General features: G+C 33.5%; 1 protein-coding gene across 1 annotated transcript; it reads right to left on the bottom strand.

The window, feature by feature from the left end:
- Positions 1-12,181: 12,181 nt before the first annotated feature.
- Positions 12,182-17,028, bottom strand: LOC120072233 (ATP-dependent 6-phosphofructokinase 7-like). Its single transcript, XM_039024648.2, has 13 exons — positions 16,272-17,028; positions 15,946-15,992; positions 15,793-15,832; positions 15,319-15,381; positions 15,094-15,231; positions 14,754-14,912; positions 14,575-14,628; positions 14,364-14,432; positions 14,145-14,274; positions 13,668-13,930; positions 13,373-13,421; positions 13,135-13,289; positions 12,182-12,762 (listed from the first exon to the last, which is right to left on the bottom strand). The coding sequence occupies exons 1-13, from the start codon at positions 16,383-16,385 to the stop codon at positions 12,565-12,567; spliced, it is 1,479 nt and encodes a 492-aa protein (XP_038880576.1). The 5' UTR covers positions 16,386-17,028; the 3' UTR covers positions 12,182-12,564.
- Positions 17,029-27,621: the final 10,593 nt, after the last annotated feature.

Raw genomic sequence — 27,621 nt, forward strand, 5'->3', positions numbered from 1 at the left:
ACGTTCTAAGTCATTTTGATTCAGTTGAGCTCTCTTCGGGCATTGCAACCACATGGCCAGTTGTGACCTCCTCATTCATCTCTTCACTGTTCTATTCTTTTATGATTAATCTTCTTCTCTTCACTGGTTAGACTAAGGGCCCATCATTTGAGTCAGATTGGCATACTATGGATGCGTTAGGGCCACCTACCGTAGGGACATACCCTTGTGACAATGCTTCATCTTCTTCTTCAGCCATTTCTCTCTCCAATCAAGACCCATCAATCAGCCTTGTCTAGTGCTTCTTGTGTTTGGGCCAACATTTCCTCACGTCTGGCCAATACCTTCTCCACATTCTAATGCATGGGTTGGTGCGCATCTTGTAATCCTTACCTCTCATCAATGATGGCTAGGATGTCTCCACATACTTCTTGCTCATCCCTCTTAGCCAGCTCACTTTCACCATGTTGCAATTCAACTTGAGGCAACGGCTGCAAATGTAGTGGAGGTGGGGTAAGAAGACGAGCTTTAGTTGGGGTATGTGGTGAGTAAGGTGGAGATGTGCCTGGTTAGGCTTTAACCTCGACGGGGAATATGGTGGCTAAGAGTTCAATGGAAAAAGGGATTGTCGAACGCATGGCGGGAGATGGAGTAGTTCGTAGATGTTCAAGGATAGGCTCCTATGTAGTTGTTTGAGAACATCAAGAAAATGCTTGAACTGATTTTTGTCATTCTTTTTCTACAAGCATCGAGTGAAGGGCATAGTTGGATGCACGTCAAATGTTCCCTTTGTGTTGGAAGTGCTTGCTGAAGACCAATTTGTAGCATGTCTCCAAGAAGCGTTTTAAGTGTGCATGGGGATCCTCCTTGTGAGTCCCACCAAACTGTCCTGCAGTTTACAATATCTATAACATTACAGATTTCATTTAGAATCTAATCCTATCAGGAGTTGGATATATAATTCTAGGCACAAAATCCATATTGAATAGGTGAAGTATATTCACGCATTGGCTGCGTGCTATTATTCGGTGCGTTGTTTATCTGTGAATGAAAGAAACTGTCGATTCCACAATTCCTTCATCATATTTGGGTGCATTTGGAAGAGCTGTTTCCCCCGACCAAGTACTTCCGCCCCCAAAAGCGGAGACCAAACAACCGCCAAGTTGTCAAGTGATCGTCAGCTATTCATCTTTGCCTTTGCCTCCATCTTCTGTTAGTTTTAATTCTTTGATAGAAGGTCCTTTCAATCTTTGGGTCATATTTGGGCTCAGAAGTGTCTTCTCTGCTCATAAAACATTTACAAGCTTCGGCTCAGCTTGTAATACCCGGATGATTGAGAGTCCTGCAAGAAAGATTCAATAAACCAAATCAAGATTAGTTGCATTGCTAGTTCCCCACAACAACACCAAAAACTTGTTGCGAGCTAATTGTTATCCTGTTTATCTTGAGTTAATGAGTTAATTATGTGATAAAATCCAATATTTCGTGCCTAGATTCAACCCTAGTTGATACAAGTTTCCTCGAAATAGATACAAGTATAAATCTAACTCAAGTTTCCTGATAAGTCCAAGGTCGACGCAGGGATCTAGTGAGCACTAATGCAATATGGTTAAATGAACCTTCTGCAGTGGTTCTTCAAGTGTATGTATGCGTTAAGGCTATAAACTAAACTAATACAACATGCATGCAAGGTCAAACAAAATTTAGTGAAAGGGGTGTGTTAACGAGATGGATTAAGCATTGGATTGGGAGTGTTGATTCCTTAGTAACAAATAAAAAACCTTTATGAAATCAGTAGAATGAAATGGGGTTGGGAAAATTATCTGCTAATCTCTAAGTGTACATGTGTGATGCATTCAGGTTTTATTCTTGACTTAAGTCTTGTAAGCCCTTGTTCTTTTTCCTCTTGTTTATGCTTAAGATTAACTTAAATAAGTAAGTTTAGAATTTACTTAAATGAATCACTTAGATTATATGACCTAAGCATGTTTTGTTGCTAAGTGTTGAAGTTAGTGGAAATTACTTTGCAAGTGCAAGTTTATTTTTATTTGTTTAGTAACTTAGTAATATTATTGATTATTGGAGTAATTGATTATGAGTGGGTGATTGGCTATTGAATATTAGTGGTGATTGGCTAAGTGCTATAAAGAAAGAAAAAATAAATTTTGGTAGGAGAAGTGCCGAGAGTGAAGAGAAGAAGTATTTTGGTTGAAAAATATTTTTAGATTAATTTTCTAATTTTTTAAATTAATTTAACTTGATAAATTCATTAAGGGATGAAAAGGACAGGGAAAAATGAGAAGAAGCCACGTAAAACAACAAGCAAGCAGCTGGTTGGTTCAAAATGATTGGATGAAGAAAAGATGGTTTTTGGTAGTATATGAAGGGCATTTACCCATGCTATTTTCGTGATTTTTAAATCAAATGAAATTTGATTGAGTGTAGAATAAAACTTAAGGCTGCTAGAGTGATTGGATATCAGGTTGAGAAAACTTGAAGAAAACAGAGGTGGTCTGAAAATTGGGTAAGTATGAGCTTGCTCTTTTGAAGGAGTTTTGAAGCAACTTAGAGGATAATTTTGGCACCCAAAATTTTTGGTAAGCTAGTTAAAATGTCCCTCTTGAGTTCTATAAAATTTATTTGAAGTTTATTTGATTGGAAATGGCGTTTTGAAGCTCTGAAAAATTGGGTTGCGGTAGGAATTTCAATGGGCGAAGACAGCAGCCAGCCACCTTCTTAGCCATGCCCAGCCTATGCGCGCCTGATGCCCACGTTGCCATCGCCACGCACGCCAACCTCGCCCGTATGCCCGTCCGGCCAACCCCACACCCGCGTGTCTTCGACCGTGTCCAGTGCCCCCTAGCGCACGCCCCACACCTATTTTTGGTACCATTTGCTTGTTTTTTAGTATCTTGGGTGTTGATGAGCATTTTTTTTAAGTCTAGTTAGGATTTTCTTGATAGTTTAACCCTAAAATGACTAACTTTGGATTTTAAAATAATTTTTGGCTCATTTTGGATGATTTGAGAAAAATGGACTTAAGGAGAAAAATGTGAGGGTTTAGAGTTCAATTGGTCTCATTGAATCATTAAGAGCTATTTAGGTTAATATGACCTCTTGTAAGTGTTTAGTAACTCTAGGATTTTGTTTCAGGTCAACTTCAGATTGAGAGAGTTTATAAGCTAAGGAACTTGTGCCCGTGATTGTGAGCGGTTTTATTTTAAGATTTTGATACAAAAAGAATATAAGTATGATATTATGCTATCAATTATAAAATGTGATAGCCTGATTTGTTTTACTTTATTATTATTTTAAAAATTCATTGAATTATGTTTTCTAAATTCTCATTGATTTTATGTGAACTGGAGTTCTAATAATGTAGTTTGGAACTTGATTTTTCTTTACTGTGATTTGTATGGTTTTGTATGAAAAACTATGGATGATGGATAAATTGTATTGAATGGCTTGTGAACGTGGTTTCAAACTACTAATTCCTGTACTCGAGAGATGGTTATTTTCCCATTCTACTTGAATGTGTTTCAGTAGTACCACTCAGGCAATCAAAGGGCTACTAGGGTCAGATGTGACCAGAGTATACCGAGAAGTCCAAAGAAACCTGCGCCTCTAGCACCACCCAAGCTATCAGGGGTCTATCAGGGTTAGATGTGACCAGAGTATACCAAAAAGTCCCAAGGAACCTAGGTCTGTTGTATGTATCCATATTTAGTCTTGAGGTAACTTTGCGTTCACGTATGATCTTGCTATTTGGTTTAAACCACATGAGGCATTCCTTGTCAAGAGTAACCCACCGTATGACCTTGCTATTTGGGTATACAGTTGGTGTGGTTTTCTGATAACTCCTAAATGCTTTATAATGTGCTTTCTATGAGATATGATCATGCCACTATTTTATTAGTACGTGTTTGAGGAATCTTTTATACTTTGCCAATGATTTACTGCATGATTTGACCAACTCTATCGATGTTTTAGAAAGAGAACTTATGTTCATATTAAATTACCACTCACTGGACTTTAGCACATGCTTTTCAATATTTTATGTTCCCCCTCCCCCCAGGTAGCGATAAAGGTCCAGATTCAAGCTGAGTTGTCCATTACCACACGACGAGAGTCTCCTACTACATTGTAGGTCTACATGTTTTGAAGTCCTATTGTAAATAGTTTTCATAACACAAACCATATGTATTTGGGTTTTGGGAACGTGGGACAAAAGAAGTTTAGTTGTATAGTTATAAAAAGTGTTTTGTAGTACATAAACTTTGTTGATGGTTTGTATATAACATGAGATGGAAAGCTATGAAACGTGTTTTTGAATATCATGAAATGGAATATGTCGAATGGAAATAAATATATTAGATGATCATTGTGTAACTATTCAGGTTCATGTACAGGTTAAGTTGGTTGGTTGGATGCTAAATGTCATCAAAGGAGATGATAGTTTAGCATCTTCACACCTCTTTCTAGATTAGGTGGGTAATCTAGGATGGGGTGTGACAAGTCTATCTTCAATGTCTCTCGATGCGACTACCACACTTATCTTATCTCTAAGATGCATGTGTTGGATAAAATGAACAGGTAAACAACTTGATGAACTTTATCTCTAAATCTATTCAATTCGTTCCACAATTACTTACTTTCTCAAGCAGTTGACTATCTCTACTTAAATCAATTAATCAGATGGATTCAAGCATAAAGCTTTAAGTGAACATCAATCATGTTGAACTTCATACACATACAACTTAATAGGTTAACATTTAGCTCAACCCAAACCCATAATGAATTTAGTTGCTCATAGTGAAGGAAATCAAGTAAGAAGATGTAGAAATGGATGAAATCATGAATGACTTAATAATGATGAAGTGTTTTTACAGAATCCCAGTTCAATCAAGTTAAACAATAGGAAGAAAAATGTTTAGTAAGGGAGAAAGAAGAGTCAAGTCGTCGGGTTCAATGTCCTGCTCCCTTTGGCTTGTTTTGGTGCTTCCTATTGGTGACTAAGGTGAGGACGTGTTCGAGTCGTTTCTCTTAAGCTCTATCTCCAGGAAAACCTCCTTGATCAACGGTGGAAATGGCAAAATTCCTTCTTTTCTTCTTGCAGACGGCTGGGAGACTAAGTATGTATATTGAAATTCTAACTGCCTAACTTTCTAAGTGTGTAACTGTCCAACTCTCTATTGGTCGGTAGCTTCCCCTTTTATAGGCATTTCAGCTCAGCAGCTTGTGATTTGATAGCATTAAATTCCATGCCCTATCTTAGGCACTTGCAACTCTGATCTGTTCAGACTCTGCTCGTCACGTCACCCACACTTGCAAATTGTGATTTGACTTTAAGTGCAGGAGCAAAATATATTGCTCTACATTAGATAGAGTTCGATGCATACTTCTTGTGTTGGCTTCTCTGAAACACTTAGTAAATTTCCTTGATTCTTGCTTCATAATTCATCAGTAATGCAGTTTTATTTAAAAGAATGTTTTTGTCTGTGTTGAACGCATATATGCAATTTCATATGTTTTTCCACTAAAATGAATGTGTTCTCATTATTTAACCTTAATTATTCCAACTTTTAAGAGAATAATGTGTATTTCTACAAGTTATCATTTGTATCCACTCCAGGTAAGTGAGTTTCTTTTCCCCTCTCATTTCTCTCTCATAATCATTCTTTTCTCCAACTTTTGTCGTACTATCATATTTTCACCAACTTTTGTTGTGTTGTAGAGCTCAACTTCAAAAGTAAGATCCCTAACGTTTACACTGTAATTAATTTTTTTATGTAAATTAATCTTAATTTGCAATTTTTGTGTTTTAAACTTGAAGAATTACACGGTAGTTTATTTTATAGCGTTAACTGTACGGTAGTTTATTTCATAGCGTTAATTGTCAAATATGTTTGGTGTTATTAAGTCAGCCATTTATTTGTAATGTTTAGATCACATTTTAGTTTGTTAGGAGATTGGATCATATGTTAGTTTTTTAGGAGGTTATATCAAACATATTTTCTTTAAATAAAATCTATTTTAAATACCAATAAAATTTAGGTTGTTGTGATTTTAAAAAATATGTATTTTGAAATAAATTAATTGTAGATATTATTTTGGGTATTTTTCTAATCTAATAATTAATAATTAATTAAATTCAAATTCATTTTTGCTATTTTTCCTAACCTAAAGACATGATCTTACTATTTTCAAAATGAAAGTTTGAAAAATATTATTTCTCTTGTAGACCTATGCGCTAATACTTTGGGCTTACTATAATTTCAAGGGCTGACTAGATAAATAAAAATAAATTAAGTTTTTATTTGGATAAATATAAAAAAAAAAATTAAAATTGTAAAAATAGCAAAACAGATAATAAAATTAGAAAATAATGATTAACAATTGTCAAAACTACTCCCACATGGAATTCTAAAGGTGTGAGAGTTTCAAAACCATTTGAAAACAACAAATACACTCTACCTAGACAACTATCACACACTAAACAATGCATTCTGACAAACAGTCTAATCCACATGTACAAGAAATAAAGTGTTTTTTTCAATATAGACTTGCTTCTAAAAAGTAAACTTGCTCTAGTGGGAATACAAGATTAAAAGGAATCAAAATCTTGAAAATCAACTATTCCAATATTGCCCTCAAGAGGTTGGGAAGAATGATCAATGTTTGTTAATTTATTATTCATATTGTTTAGGACAATAGATGAAACATGGTCAATCACTACATATAAATCAATTTGGGGGACTCTGGTAAAACTGACATCAACCACAAAATATCTTTATCTTCAACCGTCCTAATAAGATTTGAATTGGCAGAACCAATCCGGTACATTGTCAAACGAGATATAGTTAACTCAACGGAGGGAAAAAGTTTATCTTGGATATATTCCAAAAATTGTTAGAACCATGAATTTGATGGAATATACGCATCAAAATTTCAAAAATCATGGTAGTGAGAATTCTCATATCATCGACCATCAAAGAGGAGTCTAATCCGTTGTAAAGTCATAGCAAAAACAGTAGCTAAAAGAAACGACAACAAAACCTAAATTTATGAACACTTTGTCTGAGTAACAAAAGTTGTGGCCATTTTTTTTTTACGAAGTGACATTTCTTTTTTTTTTTTTCAAATCTTTAAAATAATAGCAAAACAAGTATATACAACTAATTTATTAAGAATATGAGAATGTACAGCTAATTTATTAAGAATGTATGTATAAAATTATGAAAAACAATTCAAAGATTTGAATAAAATTGCATACGTATAAGGTAATGAAAAACCATTCAAAGATTTGAATAAAATATATGGATAAAATAAAATTCAATAATATATGGATATTTAAAATATAAATTTGGTAGAAAAATCTGAATATTTAATTAGGGTGAGATTAATTCGAAAAGTACTTAAATAGAATCTAAAATAATAATAAAATATGGAGATTATGTTAAATACATAAGCAAAATTAGGAAGACAGTTGTTGTTAAGGAATATCAACAATTATCCTATATACATAACTCGACCATGTTTTTATTCTACAATTACCTGTTATTTCATCAATTTGGGGGACTATGATAAAACTGACATCAACCACAAAATATCTTTTATCTTCAACATATTCGAATTGGCAGAATCAATCCGGTACATTATCAAACGAAATATAGTTAATCGAGTGGAGGGAAAAATTTTACCTTGGATATATTCCACAAATTGTTGGAACGATGAATTTGATGAAATATACACCTCAAATTTTTGAAAATCATGGTGGTGAGAATTCTCTTTCCATCGACCATCAAAGATGAGTCTAATCCGTTATAAAGTCATAGCAAAAACAGTAGCTAAATCGATGAACACTGACTAACAAAAGTTATGGCCATTTTTTTACGAAGTGATATTTCTTCTTGCCAAATCGTTGAAATAATAGCAAAAATAATATATAAAACTAATTTACTAAGAATATGATAAATATACAACTAATTTATTAAGAATGTATGTAAAAAATTATGGAAAACTATTTAAATATTTGAATAAAATTGAATACGTATAAAGTAATGAAAAATCATTAAAAGATTTGAATAAAATATATGGATAAAATAAAAGTTAACAATATATGGATATTTAAAATATAATTTGGTAGAAAAATTTGAATATTTAATTAGAGTGAGATTAATTCAAAAATTGGTTAAAAAAATCTAAAATAATAATAAAATATGGAGATTTTGTTAACTACGTGGCCAAAATTAAGAATGCAGTTGTTCATGAGGAATATCAGCAATTACTCTATATACATAACTCGACCCTATTTTTTATTCTACAATTACCTAGTATTTGTAGTTTCATCAACTACTACACTAAACAAGGGCAAATTAGGGATTTAGGAATTTGTGGCCATGTATATGTCACGTGGGTTGTTGATAGCTGGTAGAAATACAAGTTATTGTAACCTTTTATTTAGAATTATGAGGATTAACAAGCAGAATATGCGGTGATAATACTAAGAATTCATGTGAAAAGTGAGTTTGCATCAATCAGCATTGAAAATCTCGACTAACCTAATATTATGCGTTATTCTTGTCAAAATGTCTATTTTTGTAGCTATCGCAGGAATCGATCGCATGCGATGAACCCCAAACCATCGCAAGGGTGATCGCATACATTCATCGCGTGGATGTTGCGGCTACAAAGTAATAACCATGATAGAAGGGTGATCGCAAGGTTGGTGGATTGCGATGGTATTTCGGCAAAAACGAGCATGGATGGATACCTTAGGAGTACCAAAAAGATGATGTTGATATTTCATCTACCACACCATTAATGGTAGTGATTCAGGGCAGGATCATCAATGTTGTTGGCGATTGAGCTCTATAAATAGAGCCGTAGAGCCCAAATTCAAAGTATCCGAGCTTCTGCCTTAAGGCAGATCCTTGTGATCACATATGAGAGCGTGAGAAGACATTCTTTGAGAGTTATTCATTCCTTCAACCCATTCCGAGTGACGACCGGAGTTTTGTCAGAGATAGATCTTGAGAGAGACTACTCCACTACCCATCCATGGCACCATCGACAACCTTGAAATACATCTGATGGAAGCAAGAAATTGCCTACATCTAGCCCTCCACCTCTCTTCTTATCTCTGTATTGTATTACATTTTGGCTTAAGACATTAATACATTTTGTAATCAATGCATCTCTCTATTTCCTTCGACTCCATCTTCATGAACTTCTTCTTTATCATCCCTTACTTTCATTACAACGAACTAAGTAAGATTGCAAGAGTTATCGCATACTCAATCATGCGACATAGACATATGAAACATGTAGCAAACCACTGAGAGGTGTGCATTGCGCAAGTATAGTGAGTTAATCCTCTTTGCTTAGTGTGAGGCTGTAGCAATGCTTATCTATGAGCGGTTGCAATGCTTGTCTATAAGCTGATCAACGGCGACTAACTACCTAATAGGGTAAGTAGTGGAACTCACTATGCAACGTAAGCAGTGTTCCTAGAGATAGGAATAATCTTATGTTCAACACAACCATGTTTTATGCAATCTTGTTTTATGTAAGCATCATTCACCCTTTAGACATACTCGAGAGAGTAGTCTAAAGATAGAATCTAGGCTTGAGAGAGTCAGATTAGAATCTAGGCTTGAGAGAGTCAGATTAGAATCTAGGCTTGAGAGAGTCGGATTAGATCACATAAGCAAGAGTAGAAACTTAGACATAAGTTCTATCTGCTATTTACACATCGCATGCACCCTAGAAATAGGAATGGTGGTATGCAGTCATCTTGTCTTATGTATGCGTCAGTCATCATTCGCATAAGCAAGAATAGAAACTTAGAAATAAGTTCTCTCGACTGTTTCGCATATGCATCGCATGCGTATATTTGTGTATTGCATGATCGCATAACTATGATAGCTGGGATTACCCTTGAGATCAAGCTTAATGATGCGTTGAAGTCATCCCCTCCACCATTTTATCTATTTTTCCATGCATCTTATTACACGTTAACAGTTGTCGCGTCTCTACCAACTCTCATAGTCATGCTTCCATTACTTAATATGTTTAGTTAGGAGTAGGAGTAATGCATAGTCTTTTAACTTCCTTATTCTTTTATTCATCACCGTAAACACATTACTTTGCAACATTTAGTTACAAGCCCCTAAGTTTGACCTCAGATCACCCCGAGAAACTTGTGATCTCGTTATACTTGACGAGAGAGCAAGAAAGCTTGTGGCAGGAACGCATGGCCATCGCACATATTCTTAAACGCATATTACATATTTCTTAGTCTAACGCATGACCATCGACGCATGGAGATCAATGCATATCATAAGATGCACGCATATTTACGCTCCATTTTCCACCCATCAGTTGTCATAAATTTTATTCTTTGACGATTTTGCCATTTTTTAGAATGAAACCTTAAATTTTGTCATACACCCCAATTCCCCTAATTTCAAACTATACGATACCAACTGTTTATTTCTATTTTATTAAATAAGCAAGGGTAAAAACGTAGTTTTACATGTAAGTTTTTTCAAGCCGGCATCATCATCTTCTTCGTCAAGGGGCCAAATCTATTGGTTTATTTAAAAGTGGTCTTTTTCAAAAACATAAACTTTTTAGAATATTTTTCTTTTGGGAATCAAATTCAAACACACATGACAACAAAGAACATTTTTTCCTCATGCTTGAATAGTTTTTTCTTAAAAAAAAAAAAAAAACAATACATTTTGTTATTGAATTGACAACGTACTAATTTTTGTGTCAAAATGAGGTTACTTGACTTAGCAATATTGGCATGACCTTCATACCTAGAAGTTGGAGATTCAATTCACCATCATGTAATCGTTGTACAAAAGAAAAATTGACTAATTTTTGTTAGTACAAAATTTGAACCTCTGATTTCAAATCTTATTTTAACTTGCAGCTATTTAATACCATAGAATATATCCAATTAATTATTATTATTATTGTTGGTTATTTTGTCAACTGCTGCATCAATAGAAAGGTGATATATGTAATTGGTATATTTTGTGATGCTATGAAATTAATTTTCTAATATTTCCATGCTGATGTAATTAACAATAAAATTTATCTTACAAGAAAGATTCAACAACGAAGTGTGATGGATGGCATCATGAAGTTGGCTTGATATCATGTCGGTGGCACGTGATGTCAAGGGTTATTTTTATATTTTCCATTTACCTTTTTCATGTTGATTTTTTTTTTTAATAATACCAAAAATTGACATTTTCCAAAAGGGCAGGACTATAAAAATTCACATGTGCAACTATCATACCTTTCCATGTTCTAGAAATATGGAATATTTTGAAAATATTTGGACAACCATGTCTGTTTTATAAAATTACAATGTCTGTTTTATAAAATTTCTACTTAGAGATGTTATAAATTTACATAATGTTCATAATAAATTGAACTTATAAAACATTTGTTTCTATTAATTTAAATATCTATTTAAATTAATAGAGTTTATATTATTTTTATATGTTATTTTCCTCAACAAAATAATATATATTAATTTAGTACTTTTTAAAGTAAATATTAGTTTAAATTTAAATATTCTAATAAAAAATTGAAACTACATATATGATGGATAAGATTTACTTTAATTACAAAATGCAAGTAGGGGTGAGCTAGACCTAAAAAACCAAGCCAATCGACCGAACTAAAGTCGATTAGAGAAGAGGAGGGATCGAACGATGTCAATGTGAAAAAATTCCAAATCGACAAATTAAAAAAATTAAAGAATAAAATCGACCGACCAACCAACTTTTACTCCTCGATGATCAAGATCGATTTGAACATTTATTAAATAGACCTTAGTCAGTTCAATGGCAGTTTACTTGAAAAACCGACTCCGATCAACCAATGCTCACCCCTAAAGTAAAGAAGAGTAGAGAAAAAAAAAAGTAAAAAAGAGATACCCTCAACATGAGAATTCGAAAAAATCATGTTTCAGAAGAACATTCAAAACTTTCAAAATGCTCACTATAAGAGAATCTTAAATTACTCGAGAATCTTTAGATATCAGAACATCTAATATTACCATAAAATAAACACGCTAATCTAGATATCTACTATATAAAAATCTTGAATGTGTGCAAAACAAACAATCTCTCGAAACTATTTGATGATTTAATGCATTTATCATAGACAATTCATAAACTATACGACAAAAATGAAATATTTTATTTAAGAAAAAAAAAACAAAATTGCATACAACAACGACTCATTTCATCCAAAGACCAAAGGATGACCCCAACTACTATCTGATATATATTCAAGATTAGAGAGATCTATCTTTTCCTAAAAATCCAAGACCATGGGAGGATCCCTTCTTAGATATGGATTAGAAATTTTCACTCTATAATTAGACTACAACAAACTCAGGATAAATAAAGAACTCCATAAAGAACAGCTTCTTCACAAGTGGTTTAGGACTTCAGCAATTGCTAGAGAGAAGAACTGAAAGGCCCAAAAATAACAGCCTTAGCTTAGCTTAACTTACAACACACCCATCTTTCAAATTCTTCATACAATAGAGTTCAACTACTTTACACTAGGATTGCTCACCGTTTCGTCCTCGGTGTTATTGCTTAACTGGTTCATCTGGATCAACGTCTCTTCCTCTTTCTTCTCCTCAGTTACGTCTTTCGCAGTCAGAAAGCTAGGCTGGTTCGTCGATGATAGAAGCCTTGCCCACATTCTGTCAGTTATCACAACTTTGTTCTGCTTATCTGTAATTCGCTGCAAGATTGACCAAATCGATGTTAATAACATTCAGCGCAGAGCTTAACGAATGAACATTTATTCATCCGACAACCAAGGACAGATTGGGGTTGTTTTGTGTGCACATGGAATGAAGAAAACTGAAATCACTGTCAATGGCCACAACATGAGCCTAACTAACTTGACCAACATCCACAATTTCTAATAACAAAAGGAAAGTAAGACTGGACAACCGACTCGGGGTTAGTTTTGTTGGTTTGAACTTTCACCTTAACATAACATGTAAAACATCACTGTCCTAAGTTTTTATAACTTCAAATAAGTCCATCAAATGTGTGTTATGCATGCATCTTGTGTATTTATTTGCAGGGGTCGGGATCCGGGTCTTACGTAGAAGGGAATGTATGTCTGTCTTCCATTAACAAGGCCGCTAGTATAGCCAGTATAGCCAGCCATTGCTCCATGTACAGCACTTTGAGCAAGCAGAGTGCAGTAAACATTGTCAGAGGCATTACTTGGGATAGCTCGGATCATATATGTTGGATCTGTCAGAAGAATAACATTATACGTTTCAGTCATGTAGTCCAATAAAATACTTAACGTTGAAATATTATGGCTTAAAACTTACCAATATATTTGAGGTTTATGGTCATCTTATGTTCTTTTGAAAAATGATCCTGCAAAAAAAAATCAAAGTTTCAGCAAACAATGATTTGATTTAAGTACTGTATGATCAGTGAGATTGTAACATTTAAGTTGTAGAAGCATGAGATTCTCATCCCAGAGATTTGGGCTATAACAGTCACTTCGTACAGCACGGTCTAACTAAATGAACAAATGTTGGCAGTATATCAATAAGAAAAGACAGTAGACACTAAACGGTATTCTTTTTTATGTAACAAAATGCACATTGAAAGTCAAACCTTGATTCTCTGTGATAGCCATAGCCCAACATCTTGAAGAAGCTTATTTCCAGAAGCATCCTGCTTATCGGAATCGAGGCTTCCAGAAAGCAGCTCCTGGCCAGCTCCTTCTGCAATGACAATGACCATGTGGCCATTGTCTTTGAGACATCTTGCTATGTATTCATAAAGTCCACCGGCTCCTTCAAGATAGAAGGGTGACTCTGGAATTAAGCAACAGTCAACGTCCCTGCTTGCAAGAGTTGCATACATCGCTATGAACCCTGCGCTTGTCACCAAAAAAGCAACATTAAAACTTAGTAAAGGTAATGGGAAAATAGGCTTTGATAAGTTAATGTCTAGAAGTTCTAATCATAAATGCTATAGCAACCCAAGCCATGGAAGGTGAGATCGCACAATGTAAAAGAGGGAGCTGCGAAGTATCTAAATATTAGCTTTCTTCTAAAGAAACAAATCATAACAAAGCCACAAACTTACCACAATAGCGACCCATCAACTTCACGAGCCCTATACCATTCTCCATACTTTCGGCTTCAACATGGGCTGCATTTATAGCACGCTGAGCCTCTTCAACAGCAGTATCAAAGCCGAAGGACTTGTCAATGATCTGCATTAGCAACAGGCAAAATCCATTTAAATCCAGCGACAATCTAATTTACCACAATAGTCAAAAAAGTTGAAACATGAACAATGTACCGGGATGTCATTATCGATGGTTTTCGGGATCCCAACAACTGCAACTTTGAGCCCTCTCCTTCTGACTTCCTGAAGAACCACATAACAGAAAGAGGATAAGCAACCTGAATCAACATTATCTGTATTTTGCATCAAGAAAAAGGAAACACGAGAATACAGAACATTAAAGCACCAAGTTTTATTACTTATAAAACATCATTCACTATGTTACCTCATATATAGCAGCTGCTCCCTTCTGAGTTCCATCTCCACCAATTATATAAACCTGCGGAAAGCAAAGCAACGAACGAAGGTCCAAGAATTTGAGTTTGCAGTCTAGTATGTACATTGCGATAATACATATCTAAGAATCTAATTTCCATCAAAATTGAAAAAAGATAATATTCACACCTGATTGATGCCACGATCTTGAATACTGTCAACTATCTTTGAGGTATCATGACCACCTCGTGATGTCCCAATGACAGTTCCACCACGTTTATGAATATCATTCACAAACTTTGGAGTCAAATGGATGGTATTCTTAGAATAGAAACCCCTATATCCACCCTGCAAATCACTTTTAGTTTAATAAATTGAAGAAGATATTATAGTGATCTCTTTTTAACCAAAAGCATAGGAATTAAAATGGTACAATAAAGAACTTTATTAACTAAAAAGGGGTTGGTTTGAGAAGGAGTCGGAAAAAGAAAATAAAAGCTACATTCCTAGTGGATTAAGGCTTACTTACTTCAATTCCCAGAACCTTCTTGACACCATACATATTGTATAAGCCACATACTAGCTCCCTGATCACAGTGTTGAGTCCGGGGCAAAGACCGCCACATGTCACAATACAGGCATGAACCTCATCTGACTGAAAGTATACCTGAATGACAAGCAATTGCAACTTGATACGAAAAGATGATATTTGAAACCATGCTTAAATAGAGAGAGGAATGGAGAGAGATCTTACCCGTTGGCGTGGGCCAGCACGCCTAAAATGTATTCCTCTTGGACTACTTTTGTGAACAACAATCTGCAAAAGCAAAGAAAACGATGATGCATTTTGCTACCTGAAAATATTATAATTTTCATACACCTGTCCTTCATAAATCTTGCTACTAGGTGGTCAGATTAGATGTAAAACGATTTCTTCATGAATCCCAATTCCCACCTTTTGATATATTTAGAGTTAAGAAAATTCTCTCACAAGAAACCAGGAGATGTATCATTTATCGGATCATCTTTAAACACAATTGTTAGATGATATAATGTTAAATTTACCTTCACCCACAAGCTTAAGTTTTTTGGTCAATCAATGATTCAACCTCCCAATGAATTTTGTAACAAAAATCCAAAGTCTAAGATTAACTAATTTACAAATATCGTATAAACATAACATGCAAACTCTCTCAAAACTAAAGTTAAGGTTCAATAAAAGGCTAACCTTCTGAGGAACGGTATCATCAACATGCACAAAATACTGCCTGCAAAACACAAGATTGAGTTCATCAATCACAAATGGAAATCAGCCAATGTCACAACAAACCATAAGAAAACAGAAATCAGATTAAAAAATCACAAAAGAAGAAGCACCAACTTGACTACAGAGTACGCAGGATTGTCTTGCAATGGATTGGAATACGTCTGCAAGCAAAACAAACCATCAGCATCATAAGCAAACCGCCAATGGCTCCACCAAATCAATAATATGAACAGTAAAAAAAAGTGGGGATTCCCTAGATTCATCATTCATGGCCGCAAATTTAAACAGTATCAATTTCCATGAAGAATAAACAGAGTGGACTAAAACAAAAACACTCAGATTACTAAATCTCGTTAAGATCAACGGAAGAATTCACCCATTTAATCATTACTTAGACAAAAGAAGAAATCAAAATTAAATGGGGTTTGGGGAAAACGCACAGGCAGATCGGAAATATAGTCGGAGAAATGGGGAACATCTTCAAGAACGTAGCCAGCATCGCCATGGACGATCTTCACCTTGCTACTGTCAATGTTACTACCAGTTGTAGCCATCACGATCCGAAACGATGACGAGACTTTGATCTTCAAACAATAAATCGGATGAAGGGGGGAAGAAATAATTTAATGGGGCAAAGCACGAATCTGATTAGTTGAAAAGAAAACCCAATTGAGAATTATATATATATAGGTGGTTAGTGTTGACCAAATAGTGATAGAAGACCCGCAAAAGTAGAAATTCAATAGACGCTAAAATTGCTTTATGGGTTTTGTTGGGGCTGAAAAGAGTCTGGAATTTTCGGAATTGGATCGGGAGAAAACTGGTGGCTGAAAACTGGAGGAACTGTGACCACTTTCTTCTGCCATATAAATATTTGGGAAGAAAATGAAAAATTACCATACGGTGCTTCCGAGAACAGAGGGCTTTCAAAGAAGAAGAAAAGGAAATGGAAATTTGAAAAAAGGAATCACTTTTTCCTTTCGGAAATTTGATGCTTTGATCGACCGACGGAATTTATTTTTTTAATTGAATTTGTACAAAATCCATCCAAAAGAGTATTTATTCAATTTATTTTTTCCCGATTCACTTGGAATTTGAATGCTACTAGTAATAATAAAAATAATAGTACATTAGAAAAGGCTTTGAAATTGATAGGGAATATGACAGAGATTCTCTTATTGGTAGGGTATTCTGCCAATAATTTGTAAACTTTATTTATTCATAAATGAGAATGAATCAATTACTTATGTGGGATAACTTTTAAATTTTAGGTTAAATTTTGAATTTGAGACTATTTAAGGCAATGGGTTGAAATATGATGTTTGAAGCTTATGTATCTGTAGAGTTCATATGTATGTGTTCGGGTTATAGAGTTGAGTTCATATGTTTGGGATATGTGATATTGTTTTTTAAACTCTAAATAATATACTTTTATGATGACTATTTTTGTTTTAAAATTTTTTATTCAATAATTCTACTCCGGATTACAATTTTTGTTATTTTAAATTTTAAAATTTTTCAATCTCTCCCTCTCTTTCTTCTTTCTTTCTTTCTTTTACTAATGAACAACAATTAACCCACCACATAGTTAAATAAAATAGAAAGCCAAAGAGAAATAAAAAAATTTAATTTCTAATTTTTCTCCATGAATTCTATCGTCATCTTCTTATTTTTATTCTTATTTTTATTGTTCCTCTGTATTTTTACTTTACCATGAATTTTTTTAATTGAATTCCTCCCATCATCTTGGCAACCAATAGAATGGCACCAAATTTCTTCAACGTTCTCACTTTCAATTCCTTTAAATTTGGAGAATCATCAGAAAACAAATCTTCATTTTTCACTATTTTTTGCTAGAAAATGTTCCAAGAAAAAATCTATATTTTATGATTTTTTATTTTTTTTTTTGTTATGTATTACATACTATTCAACTACATACATATTTTTCAAATATTATTAATACTCATTTGATATGTGAATTTAATTAAATAAAATTAACAATCATTGGTCTTATAATAGTCGAAAGTTGTTATTGAAGTTGATTATGAAAGATGATTTTCTCTAGAGTTTGTAAATGGAGGTGATTGTCGAAGTTTGAAGTTGGTTGCATGAAGGTGGTATTGGTGTTGGTAGCCATAGTTTGTCATTGGGGGTGGTTTTTAGAGCTCGAAGTGAAAGAACCGATGAAGGTTCGTGAGCGGAAGCGGGGATCGGTCCCAAATCCCAATTTTTACAGAAACATACAATTTTACAGAATCATACAAAAACATTATGCATTTAAATAAAAATTTTACAGCATGCTATTTATGAAAAAGAGAAAAGAGATGGGAGAAGAATTACTGACCCTTGAAGATTCGATCCTCATTTATAATTTCTCCTTTAAAATTGCAATGAACTCAAAAACCCTAATTGGTCACGATGGCTTCCCCCATTTAGATTATCACTGTATGTCTTTACAACATTTCCCTACATCCTAGGAAAATTCCCAGGAGGTCACAAAACATAGGATTACTCCAAGCTAAGCATGCTTAACTTTGGAGTTCTTATGATTGAGCCACCGAAAAGGAAGGTGCACCTTGTTGGTATAGGTAGTAACTTTCAATTCTTTTAAGTCTTTCTTAACCATACTTTCATGTCCTTAGGATCTCTCTCATTTGGATGTGATATTGGTTCATTCATGTACCCCTCCTGAACTTGGATCGTTACATAAGATAACCTTGGATGTTAGTTTATTGGTTTGTAGGTTTAATGCTACTAAATCTCAAATAAAACATCTCATATTTTATTAAATAAATAAAATATTTGTACAATACAATTACAAACTACAGGACCCTACGAGATTTAGGGCATCAACCCCAACAATTTTTCACTTGTCTTAAAGTTAGTGGGGTGTACAATATACAAGTACACAAATCAATAAATTAGGGCATACAACGCGACCAATACAAAATCTCCCACTTGCCCTAGAATATATGTGGTTTTTTTCGTAGATCCATACTCTACAAGTGATCCTCAAACACTTTAGCCGTGAAGGCCTTTGTAAATGGATCAGCAACGTTGTGCTCCAAAGCTATCTGTGTGACGATCATGTCCCCTTGATGCACAATCTCTCGGATGAGATGATACTTCCACTCTATATGCTTCCCGAGCTTGTTACTTCGAGGCTCTCGGGAATTAGCCACAACACCACTATTATCACAATAAAGGGTGATGGGCTTTGACATGTCTGAAACGACTTCTAGATCAGTCGAAAATTTCCTGAGCCACATAGCTTCCTTAGCAACTTTACAAGCTGTTACGTACTCAACCTCCATGGTGGAGTCAAAAATGCATCCTTACTTGGTGCTCCTTCAGACTGCAGCCCCTCCGTTAAGAGTGAACACCGATCTTGATGTGGATTTCCTAGAATCCTTATCAGTCTGAAAATCATAGTTCGTGTATCCTGTAAGGATCAAATCCTTAGAACCATACACGAGCATATAGTCCCTCGTTCTTGTAGATACTTGAGGATGTTTTTAACAACGGTTTAGTGATCAAATCCTGGATTAGACTGATATCTAGTGATTATCTCCATCGTATAGCAGATGTCAGGTTTAGTACATAACATCACATACATTAGGCTGCCAAGAGCCAATGCATAAGAGATCCATCTCATTTCTTCAACTACTTAAGGTGTCTTATGACACTATTCCTTAGACAATATAACTCCATGCTTGAAAGGTAGTAAATCTCTCTTGGAGTTCTACATCGAAGACTTGACAAATATTTTGTCAATGTATGATGCCACAGAGCTAGCGTTTTGTTCTTTCGATCTCTAAAGATCTGAATGCCCATAACAAACTATGCCTCTTTTAAATCTTTCATTTAGAATTGTGTCGCTAGCCAATTCTTAATTTTAGCTAGTAGTCCTACATCATTCGTAATGAGTAGGATATCGTCTACATATAACATTAGAAAAGCTACTGAACTGTTGATACGCAAGGCTTGTATACACAAGGCTCGTCAACATTCTGATCAAAGCCATAAGATTTTATTGCAGTATTAAATCTTATGTTCCAAGATTGAGAATCTTGCTTTAGTCCATAATGGAACAATTAAGCTTGCAAACCTTTTGCTCTTAACTTTAGATAATGAATCCCTCAGGGTGCTTCATATAAATGGTCTCCTTAAGATTTCCATTCAGAAAAGCAGTTTTGACGTCCATTTGACAAATCTCATAGTTATAATATGAGGCAATGGATAGGAGGATCTGGCTAAACTTTAACATGGCAATAGGTAAGAAATTCTCCTCATAGTCGACTTCCTTAACTTAGGTATAACCCTTTGCCACAAGTCTAGCCTTGAAGGTTTATACCTTCCCATCAGCACCCCGTTTTCTCTTGTAGATCCATTTGTAGCCTATATGTTTTACCCCATCAGGTTGATCTACAAGATCCTAAATAGAATTAAAATACATAAACTCCATTTTGAGATCCATAGCTTTGATCCATTCAACTTTATCAACATCCTCCATTTCCTTTTTGTAAGTCAATGGATCCTCAACATCTCCGTCAGCTACCATAGCTAGGATTTCTGTTAAACCCATATAACGGTTAGGTGGGTTTACAACCCTCCCACTACATCGAGGCTCCCTCAACACTTGAGGTGGATTTAACCTATTAGATGATCCAACTTTAATAACTCTTGTTGAGGTGTTGGGTTCTTCAATAACTCTTGTTGAAGGTTCAATAGTTTCCTTAGAAAGTTCATTCAACACAATCTTACTGCGTGGCAAATGCTCTCTTATGTGGTTTTCTTCTAAAAATGTAGCATTTGTCAATACAAACACTTTATTTTTTTTATGGATCATAGAAGTAGCCACCTCTCGCTCCTTTCAACACAAACACTTTATTTTCTTTATTTTCCTTGGAAAGTTCATTCAACACAATCTTACCTGTCGAACTCCTTTCAACATCCATCCACTGTCGAACACTCCACTAAAGGCCAATAGTTGCACTCTTCGCACTACAGTTATATTTCTGTGTCCATTGGATATAACCAGCCAACAGTGTGATGACCCTTCACAAATTGCTCGTAAGTACAGCTGGGCCAAAATTACCGTTTTTCCCCTGTAGTTACATCTAACTCTTTAAGTACCACTAATCCCTCTAATGAACAATAAGTCATAGTTCAATTGTGACCAAACCCCTCTAGGGCCAGAACAGGGTGTGACGCCACCATTGTTCAAACCTTAAAATCAGCCCTTAAGGGAGCAATTTATCTACATATCCCGGTGTCGAGAAAGAGTGAATTCTGTCTTGTGTAGCTATGTTCCCAGCTTCTCAATTAGACGAATTTCCAAAATGGTAGGCTTATTGAGTCGGAAATCTAGCCACTCTCGCACATACAAATCAAAGAACTGCCTCAGGAGTTCACAACTCATTCAAGATTCAGGTCATGTCACCTATGATCATCCTAGTGAAATATAAGTCTCAATTATGAACGGCATTATATAATGAGACTAGTCATTTTGTGGTTCGATCTTATACAAACTCCTTTGTATAGAATACCCTTGTTCACATGTCTTCACATAAATGATCAGGATCAGATCATTTGTAACACTTTACAACAATTGTAACATCTACAAAGCGGGTCATATTCGTAGTGTCGCCAGGATAAGGTATCCAGCCTTATCCATCTACTACAGACCATTTAGATTATCACTTAAACATGAACTGCCTGTATGTCTCTACATACATGTTTAAGCTACAAATGATAACCTTGGATGTTAGTTTATTGGTTTGTGGGTTAAATGCTACTAAATGTCAAATAAAACATCTCATATTTTATTAAATAAATAAAATATATGTACAATACAATTACAAACTACAGGACCCTACGAGACTTAGGGCATCAACCCTAACAGAAGAGACTTACATTTCACTAGGATGACCAAAGTTAGTACGACCTTAATTCAAAGTGAGTTGTGAACTCATACCTAGATCTGGATGGGTGAGAGTGGTTAGATTCGCCAACTCAATAAGCCTACTATTTTAGGGATTCATTCGAGAAGAAAGCTAGGAGCACAACATTACAAGAAGGAATTCACTCATTCTCGTTGTTAAGGTAAGTAAATATATTGCTCTCTTGAGGGCTGATTCTAGGTCTTGAACAATAAGGCGCCTCAACCCTCTCACTGGTCAAAGAGGGGTCTAGTTATAGTTAGACTATGACTAATTGTTCATTAGAGGGATCAATGCTACTTAAGAAGTTTGATGTAATTATTGGGATAAAACGATATTTCGGCCTAACTATACTTACGAGCAATTTGTGAATGGTCAACTTATTATTGATTGGTTATATCCAATGGACACAAAAATATATCTACAATATAAAGAGTATAGTTGTTGGTCTTTAGTGGAGTGACTGACAATTAATGAAAGTTGATTAATTTTAATTTAATTAAAGAGTTTAATTAATTAATCTTGTATCATTAGAGCTTCTAATTTGTAGGTCCATAAGGTGCCCTTGCTATCTCAATAAGGATTAATAAGAATCCTTTAATTTTGACTTACAATGAATATAATATATTTGGATACATTATAATATAAAGTTTAATGAGAGAAATAAATATTTGAATATGATTCAAATATTAATTATATGAATGAGATTCATATAAAAATTATAGGTTAAAATTTATATGAATATTATTCATCTTAATACTATTTGTTATATGAGAGAATATAAACTTTAGGTTATATTATATGTGATATAATATAAACTATAGATTATGTATTATATATGATATAATATATAGTTGATTTTAATTATATTAAATTTAATATAGTTAAATTTAAAAGTAAAATAACTCCCATGAGAGTTATTTTACGTGTTAAGAGGGAGTTTATAAAAGAACTTCCTCATCTCTCATATCCCCATCAACAAAGGAGTGCATATGGAATTTTGAATGTGAAAGTCTTCTTGAATTTCTCTGCACTAATCATCTTCCTCCTCTATAGAAGAAACTCTCTAAAAAAAATCTCCTTTCCTCACCAAAATTAACAAGTAAGCCCACACATTCTACTTGATTCTCACCTAAAGAATAGTAAGGTAGCCATTGTGGTGGTGTCCAAATTGTTATTGTATTCGTAGGAAGTTTTTTTCTGTTCGTGATCACCAGGAGAGGGATACGTGAAGACATGTTTCTTCAAGAGTAAGTTTTCTCCTTCCCTTTTTTCCTTTCTGTAATTCATAGAAAAGCATGCTTAGGTTGTGAATGTTTTATCCTCCGCTTCTATCTTCTCTGTGTTATTTAAAAAGTTTCAAAATTAAATTCTAAGACACGAAAGTGATCAATCGCTTCTGCCGCGAGAATTCCATTCCTTCACGGAATTGGTTGTTGAAGTTGTTCGCTCGAAGATTGTCATCGAAGGTGATTTTCTCGAAATTTATAGTCAGAGGTGGTTGTTAGAGCCGATAGTTGTTGGAATTGGTCATCGAAATTTTTTATTGGAGGTGGTTTCCAGAGTCTAAAATTGGTTGTCGAAGTTGGTGGCGCAAAAGTGATCGTCAGAGTCGGGTCACTGGAGTTGCCATCGAAAGTGGTTGTCGAAGCCCATAGTTGGTTTCCGTAGTGTGCTAGCGATAGTCATCGACGGTAATGATGGGTAGAGTCATTGAAAACATTGAAAGAATTGAGAGTTGGGGTGAGTTGGTAACTCCACCGATATTTAAAATTGGTGGGCTAAACATTGAGTTGGTTTATTTATACCAACTCAACTCAACTCATGTTGGTGAGCCAAAAACCTCCTTGTGTTTACTTATGGTGTACAGATCTCGTTTAAGCTTGGCTCACTAACAAAGTTCTTTTAGACTTTGAACGCATATGACCAACATGTAAGAGAACTCGCACTGGTGTGATGTTAAGTGGAGCACACTCTAATGTGAGTTATTGTAGGAATTATTTATTTAGCTAAGCACTTAAAGTATTGATTATCGCTTGCTATGGTAGAATATGACTATTTATAAAGTCTGTCATATGATATCCATTTGAGACCTACAATATGAGCAATGTTAGTGCAAGTGTAATCCTCAAAGTTAATTGTAGGTTTTTGGCCAGTGAGCTCGACTTGGTTCAGTTATTACCCTTTTGGTGATGTGGATCAAGCTCGACATGGTTGACTAGACACTTGAGGCTTTAGCTTCCATTTAGGGACGCACATACCCTTAGTCGTACTCCTAGGATGCCCTTGGGCTTGGCACACTCATGAACCAAAGACTTGCCTTTGGATAACCTACAACAACTTTGTCTCCAACGTTTATGAATGTCTAATAAATTTTTAATCTTCAATTTAAGATTTGAATTTTATAACTAATGAAGCTAATTTTTATTTGTGTGTCCAAACGTATCATCGATTTTTAAAAATTCTGAAAGTTTAGTGACTAAATTTATAATTTTGAAAGTTTAGAGATAGATAGACACAAACTTCAAAATTAAGGAAATTGTAATTTCATCTAAAATTTAAGTCCAATTCATGTTTTTTTTAAGATTGTAATTAAAAAGTTTCAAAAGCAAGTATAACTCAATTAACATAAGAATGTTATGATTAGAGGTCTTCTAATTTTAAAAATGTGAATTTGGTCAAAATTTTATGTCTAAAAAGTATGTGAATTAAAAAATGAGATTGATTAAACACAAAATTAAAAGTTTAGAAATGTATTTAATACTTTTTAAAGTAGCTTTTTCCAACATTATTAAAAGTTTGTGGATTGAATTTGTAGCTTTTTTTTTTAGTGATAAACTTGTAGTTAAATCTTAATATTTAATTTTAAATATCAAGTCAATAAAAAAAATTTGAGGTAAAAATTTGAATTTACCAACTTGGTAGAAATAGATAGATGTCTTGACCACTAAGCTACATTGATATTAGCTATTGATTAGAACGTTAATGATTAGATGTCTTATTCAAGAATTATGGAAACTCTATCCTAAAATTTAAATATATATATATGTGTGTGTGGAAACTCTTATGAATGGTTGCAAGGATTTTGGAATACTTATTAATAATTTCTACCTTTGATTTGGTTTGTAATAATTAAGTGTAGAATGTTAATTTTATCCTTAAGAATTAACAATTTTTTTCCTTTGTAATCCAAAATTAAACATTTCAATGTAGGTCAAAAAAAAGAAAAAAAATAAATAAAAAAAAAAAACCATTGCCAATCACACTCTTTTTCTAAATATTCAAAACCATTCGGTTCATGTTGTTCAAATCAAGAAAGCTGACCATATATACACACTTTTGATAATTTTATATTGTTTTCTTGTACTAATTTTATGGCAATGTAATTTGCATTAATTGCTCAAAAGATCAATTTTAAAGATCTAAAATGGCAAATAATTTTGTTTTTTAAAAAAATGTCAAATGCTCCTTTGTTGATGTTATGATCATGTGAAATTACATAATTATCCTTCTTTTTTATTTTTCTTCTTTTTCTCTAGTGCGAGAAATCTTCCTCTATACGTAGTCTTCTTCTTCTACTACTTCTTCTCCTCTGTACGTCTTCTTCTTCTTCTCCGGCACTCCGAGTCCACGCAAGCAGCTCCAATGCGACCAACTCTGTTGAGCAAGAGACGAGAGAGATGAATGATTTTGTGAGTGAGAAAACGAAGAGAGAGCGAGACGAACGAGAGTGAGAGACAGTGATTTGTGAGCGAAAAAAAGAAGAGAGAGCGAGACGAGCTAATGATTTGTGAGTGAAAAAAGAAGAGAGAGCGAGACTACTTTTTCGCGTGCACACGAGTATATTTTGGTAATCTCACCCAAATTTTTTGACGTCTGCAAAGGTTATTTGACATTTTTTTTTTGAAAATCAGGTCATTTCACATTTTTTGTCTAATTTTTGGGTCATCCATCAGACGGACCATGTTATTTTTTAGGAAAAGGTTAATGTTGGCATCTACCTTATCGGGTTGTATCAATTTTAGATTCAAAACTTTTGATTTTATTAAATTGAATCCTAAATTGAATTAAGTGTTCGTAATTTTTTTTTATCAATTTACCTTTTCATTAATTTATCCAATATAATCTAACAAAAAATAATGTAAAAATCTTCATAAACTCATTATTTTAATATAATAAAAAATTAGTACAAAAATAAGTTTAATCAATGCACAAATTACTATTGAAAAACTTGGTAAAAATTCATAAATTTCAACTAAAATAACCAACTCCAAGATTGTTTGCCCTAAAATTTTGTCAATTTCATATCATATATATGTTTTATAATTTAGTGAGTAGATCCGGTACAATTTTTTCTTTTTTAAATATTTGGAGCAACAATTTATTTGGTATTTAAAATTGCAAGTTTACAACACTCATCTAAATCTGATGAAAGTAAAAGTTTATGATCCACAATGGCTTTTTTTTTCTTTTTTTTTTTTCAGTTTGACAATATGTAAAATAGAATTTTTGGCATTTTCGTTGAAGTTATACTGTCTTAACCGGTTAAACTAGTTTGTATGTCTTCTTTCATTATTTTATTATTTTTTAATTGTATTATAACTTATTTTCCCCTCTCTTTTTCATATATTTTCACTCAATTAAACTTAAAATTATAAGTTCATATTCATAGTACTCTAACATACTAATACAATGTCAAATATTTTGTTACTTTGACATTTTTTATAAAAATAGCCTCTCGTGTGATTTTTCAAAGGTTTAAATAATTTGGCCATATACATTAATTCTCTTTAAATAATTTGGTCATATAAATTAAGTCTATACTTTTAAAATGTCAATTTTGATCTCATGCTACCAATATTTTGTTTATTTTGATCATGTTTTATCTATTTTAGTTTAAATACTTTTAAAAAGTGATTTTTAGGAAGAATCAAGTAATACCCATATTCTTTCTTAAAAAATCTATATTCTAGTATCAGTATCTATTACTGACTGATTGTGACATTTTATTATATTTATAAATATTTTTGTTCATTTCATTATATTTGAAAATATTCTTAACAATTTTGTCATTTAAAAAATTTTTCCAAAAAGTTTCTAATATTGGTCCATTTGAATTCAATTATTTAAAAAATAATAATTTGTCAGATCATTGTTTTATTTTATTTTATTTATTTTCTTAAATATAATTTGACTTTGACAATGAGCCATAAATTTTAATCCAATAATATCAGTAAATAGATATCCAAACACTGGTTAAAATTAAATTCAATGAATAAATGTTAGTTTCATTTTTATGATAGAAAAAATTGTTTTTTTTTTTGTTTTTTGTTTTTTTTTTTTTTGCAAGTGGCTTAGAGGAATCCAACCCAAATGAGACAAGATATTGAGTGCTTGACCAAAGCAAGGACATGGTTTTAGTGTTCTTTTTTTTAAAAAAAAAAAAAAATACCACTCAAAAAATTCATTAAAGAGTTGAAAATCTTTGTTTTTCTTCACTCAAATTCAACCACCCATTAATATGTATACCCTTTAATTTATGTTTGTGCCTATTGATATTTGATCTTCACATTAGCCATCCATAATATCAAAAGCTACAAATAGTTTTAGACTTGATTTCTAGCAGTGTTTAATTTACCAATGATATAATTTGTGTATGAATTATAAGCCAACTAAGGAAAGGAACATTCATGGAACTTGGAAGTAATGGCACAATAACTATATATGATTATCACTACCCTTTAATAATTAAAGTAATGGCACAATATCTTGCAAGTATCCTATTTGATATTTGCTAGTTAGCTAATCAAAATTTGAACTTAACCAAATAAAATTTATCAAAATCAAA

The sequence above is a fragment of the Benincasa hispida genome, chromosome 2 (genome assembly GCF_027475165.1).
Source record: "Benincasa hispida cultivar pf3 chromosome 2, pf3_genome.v1.1, whole genome shotgun sequence".
Taxonomy (NCBI): domain Eukaryota; kingdom Viridiplantae; phylum Streptophyta; class Magnoliopsida; order Cucurbitales; family Cucurbitaceae; genus Benincasa; species Benincasa hispida.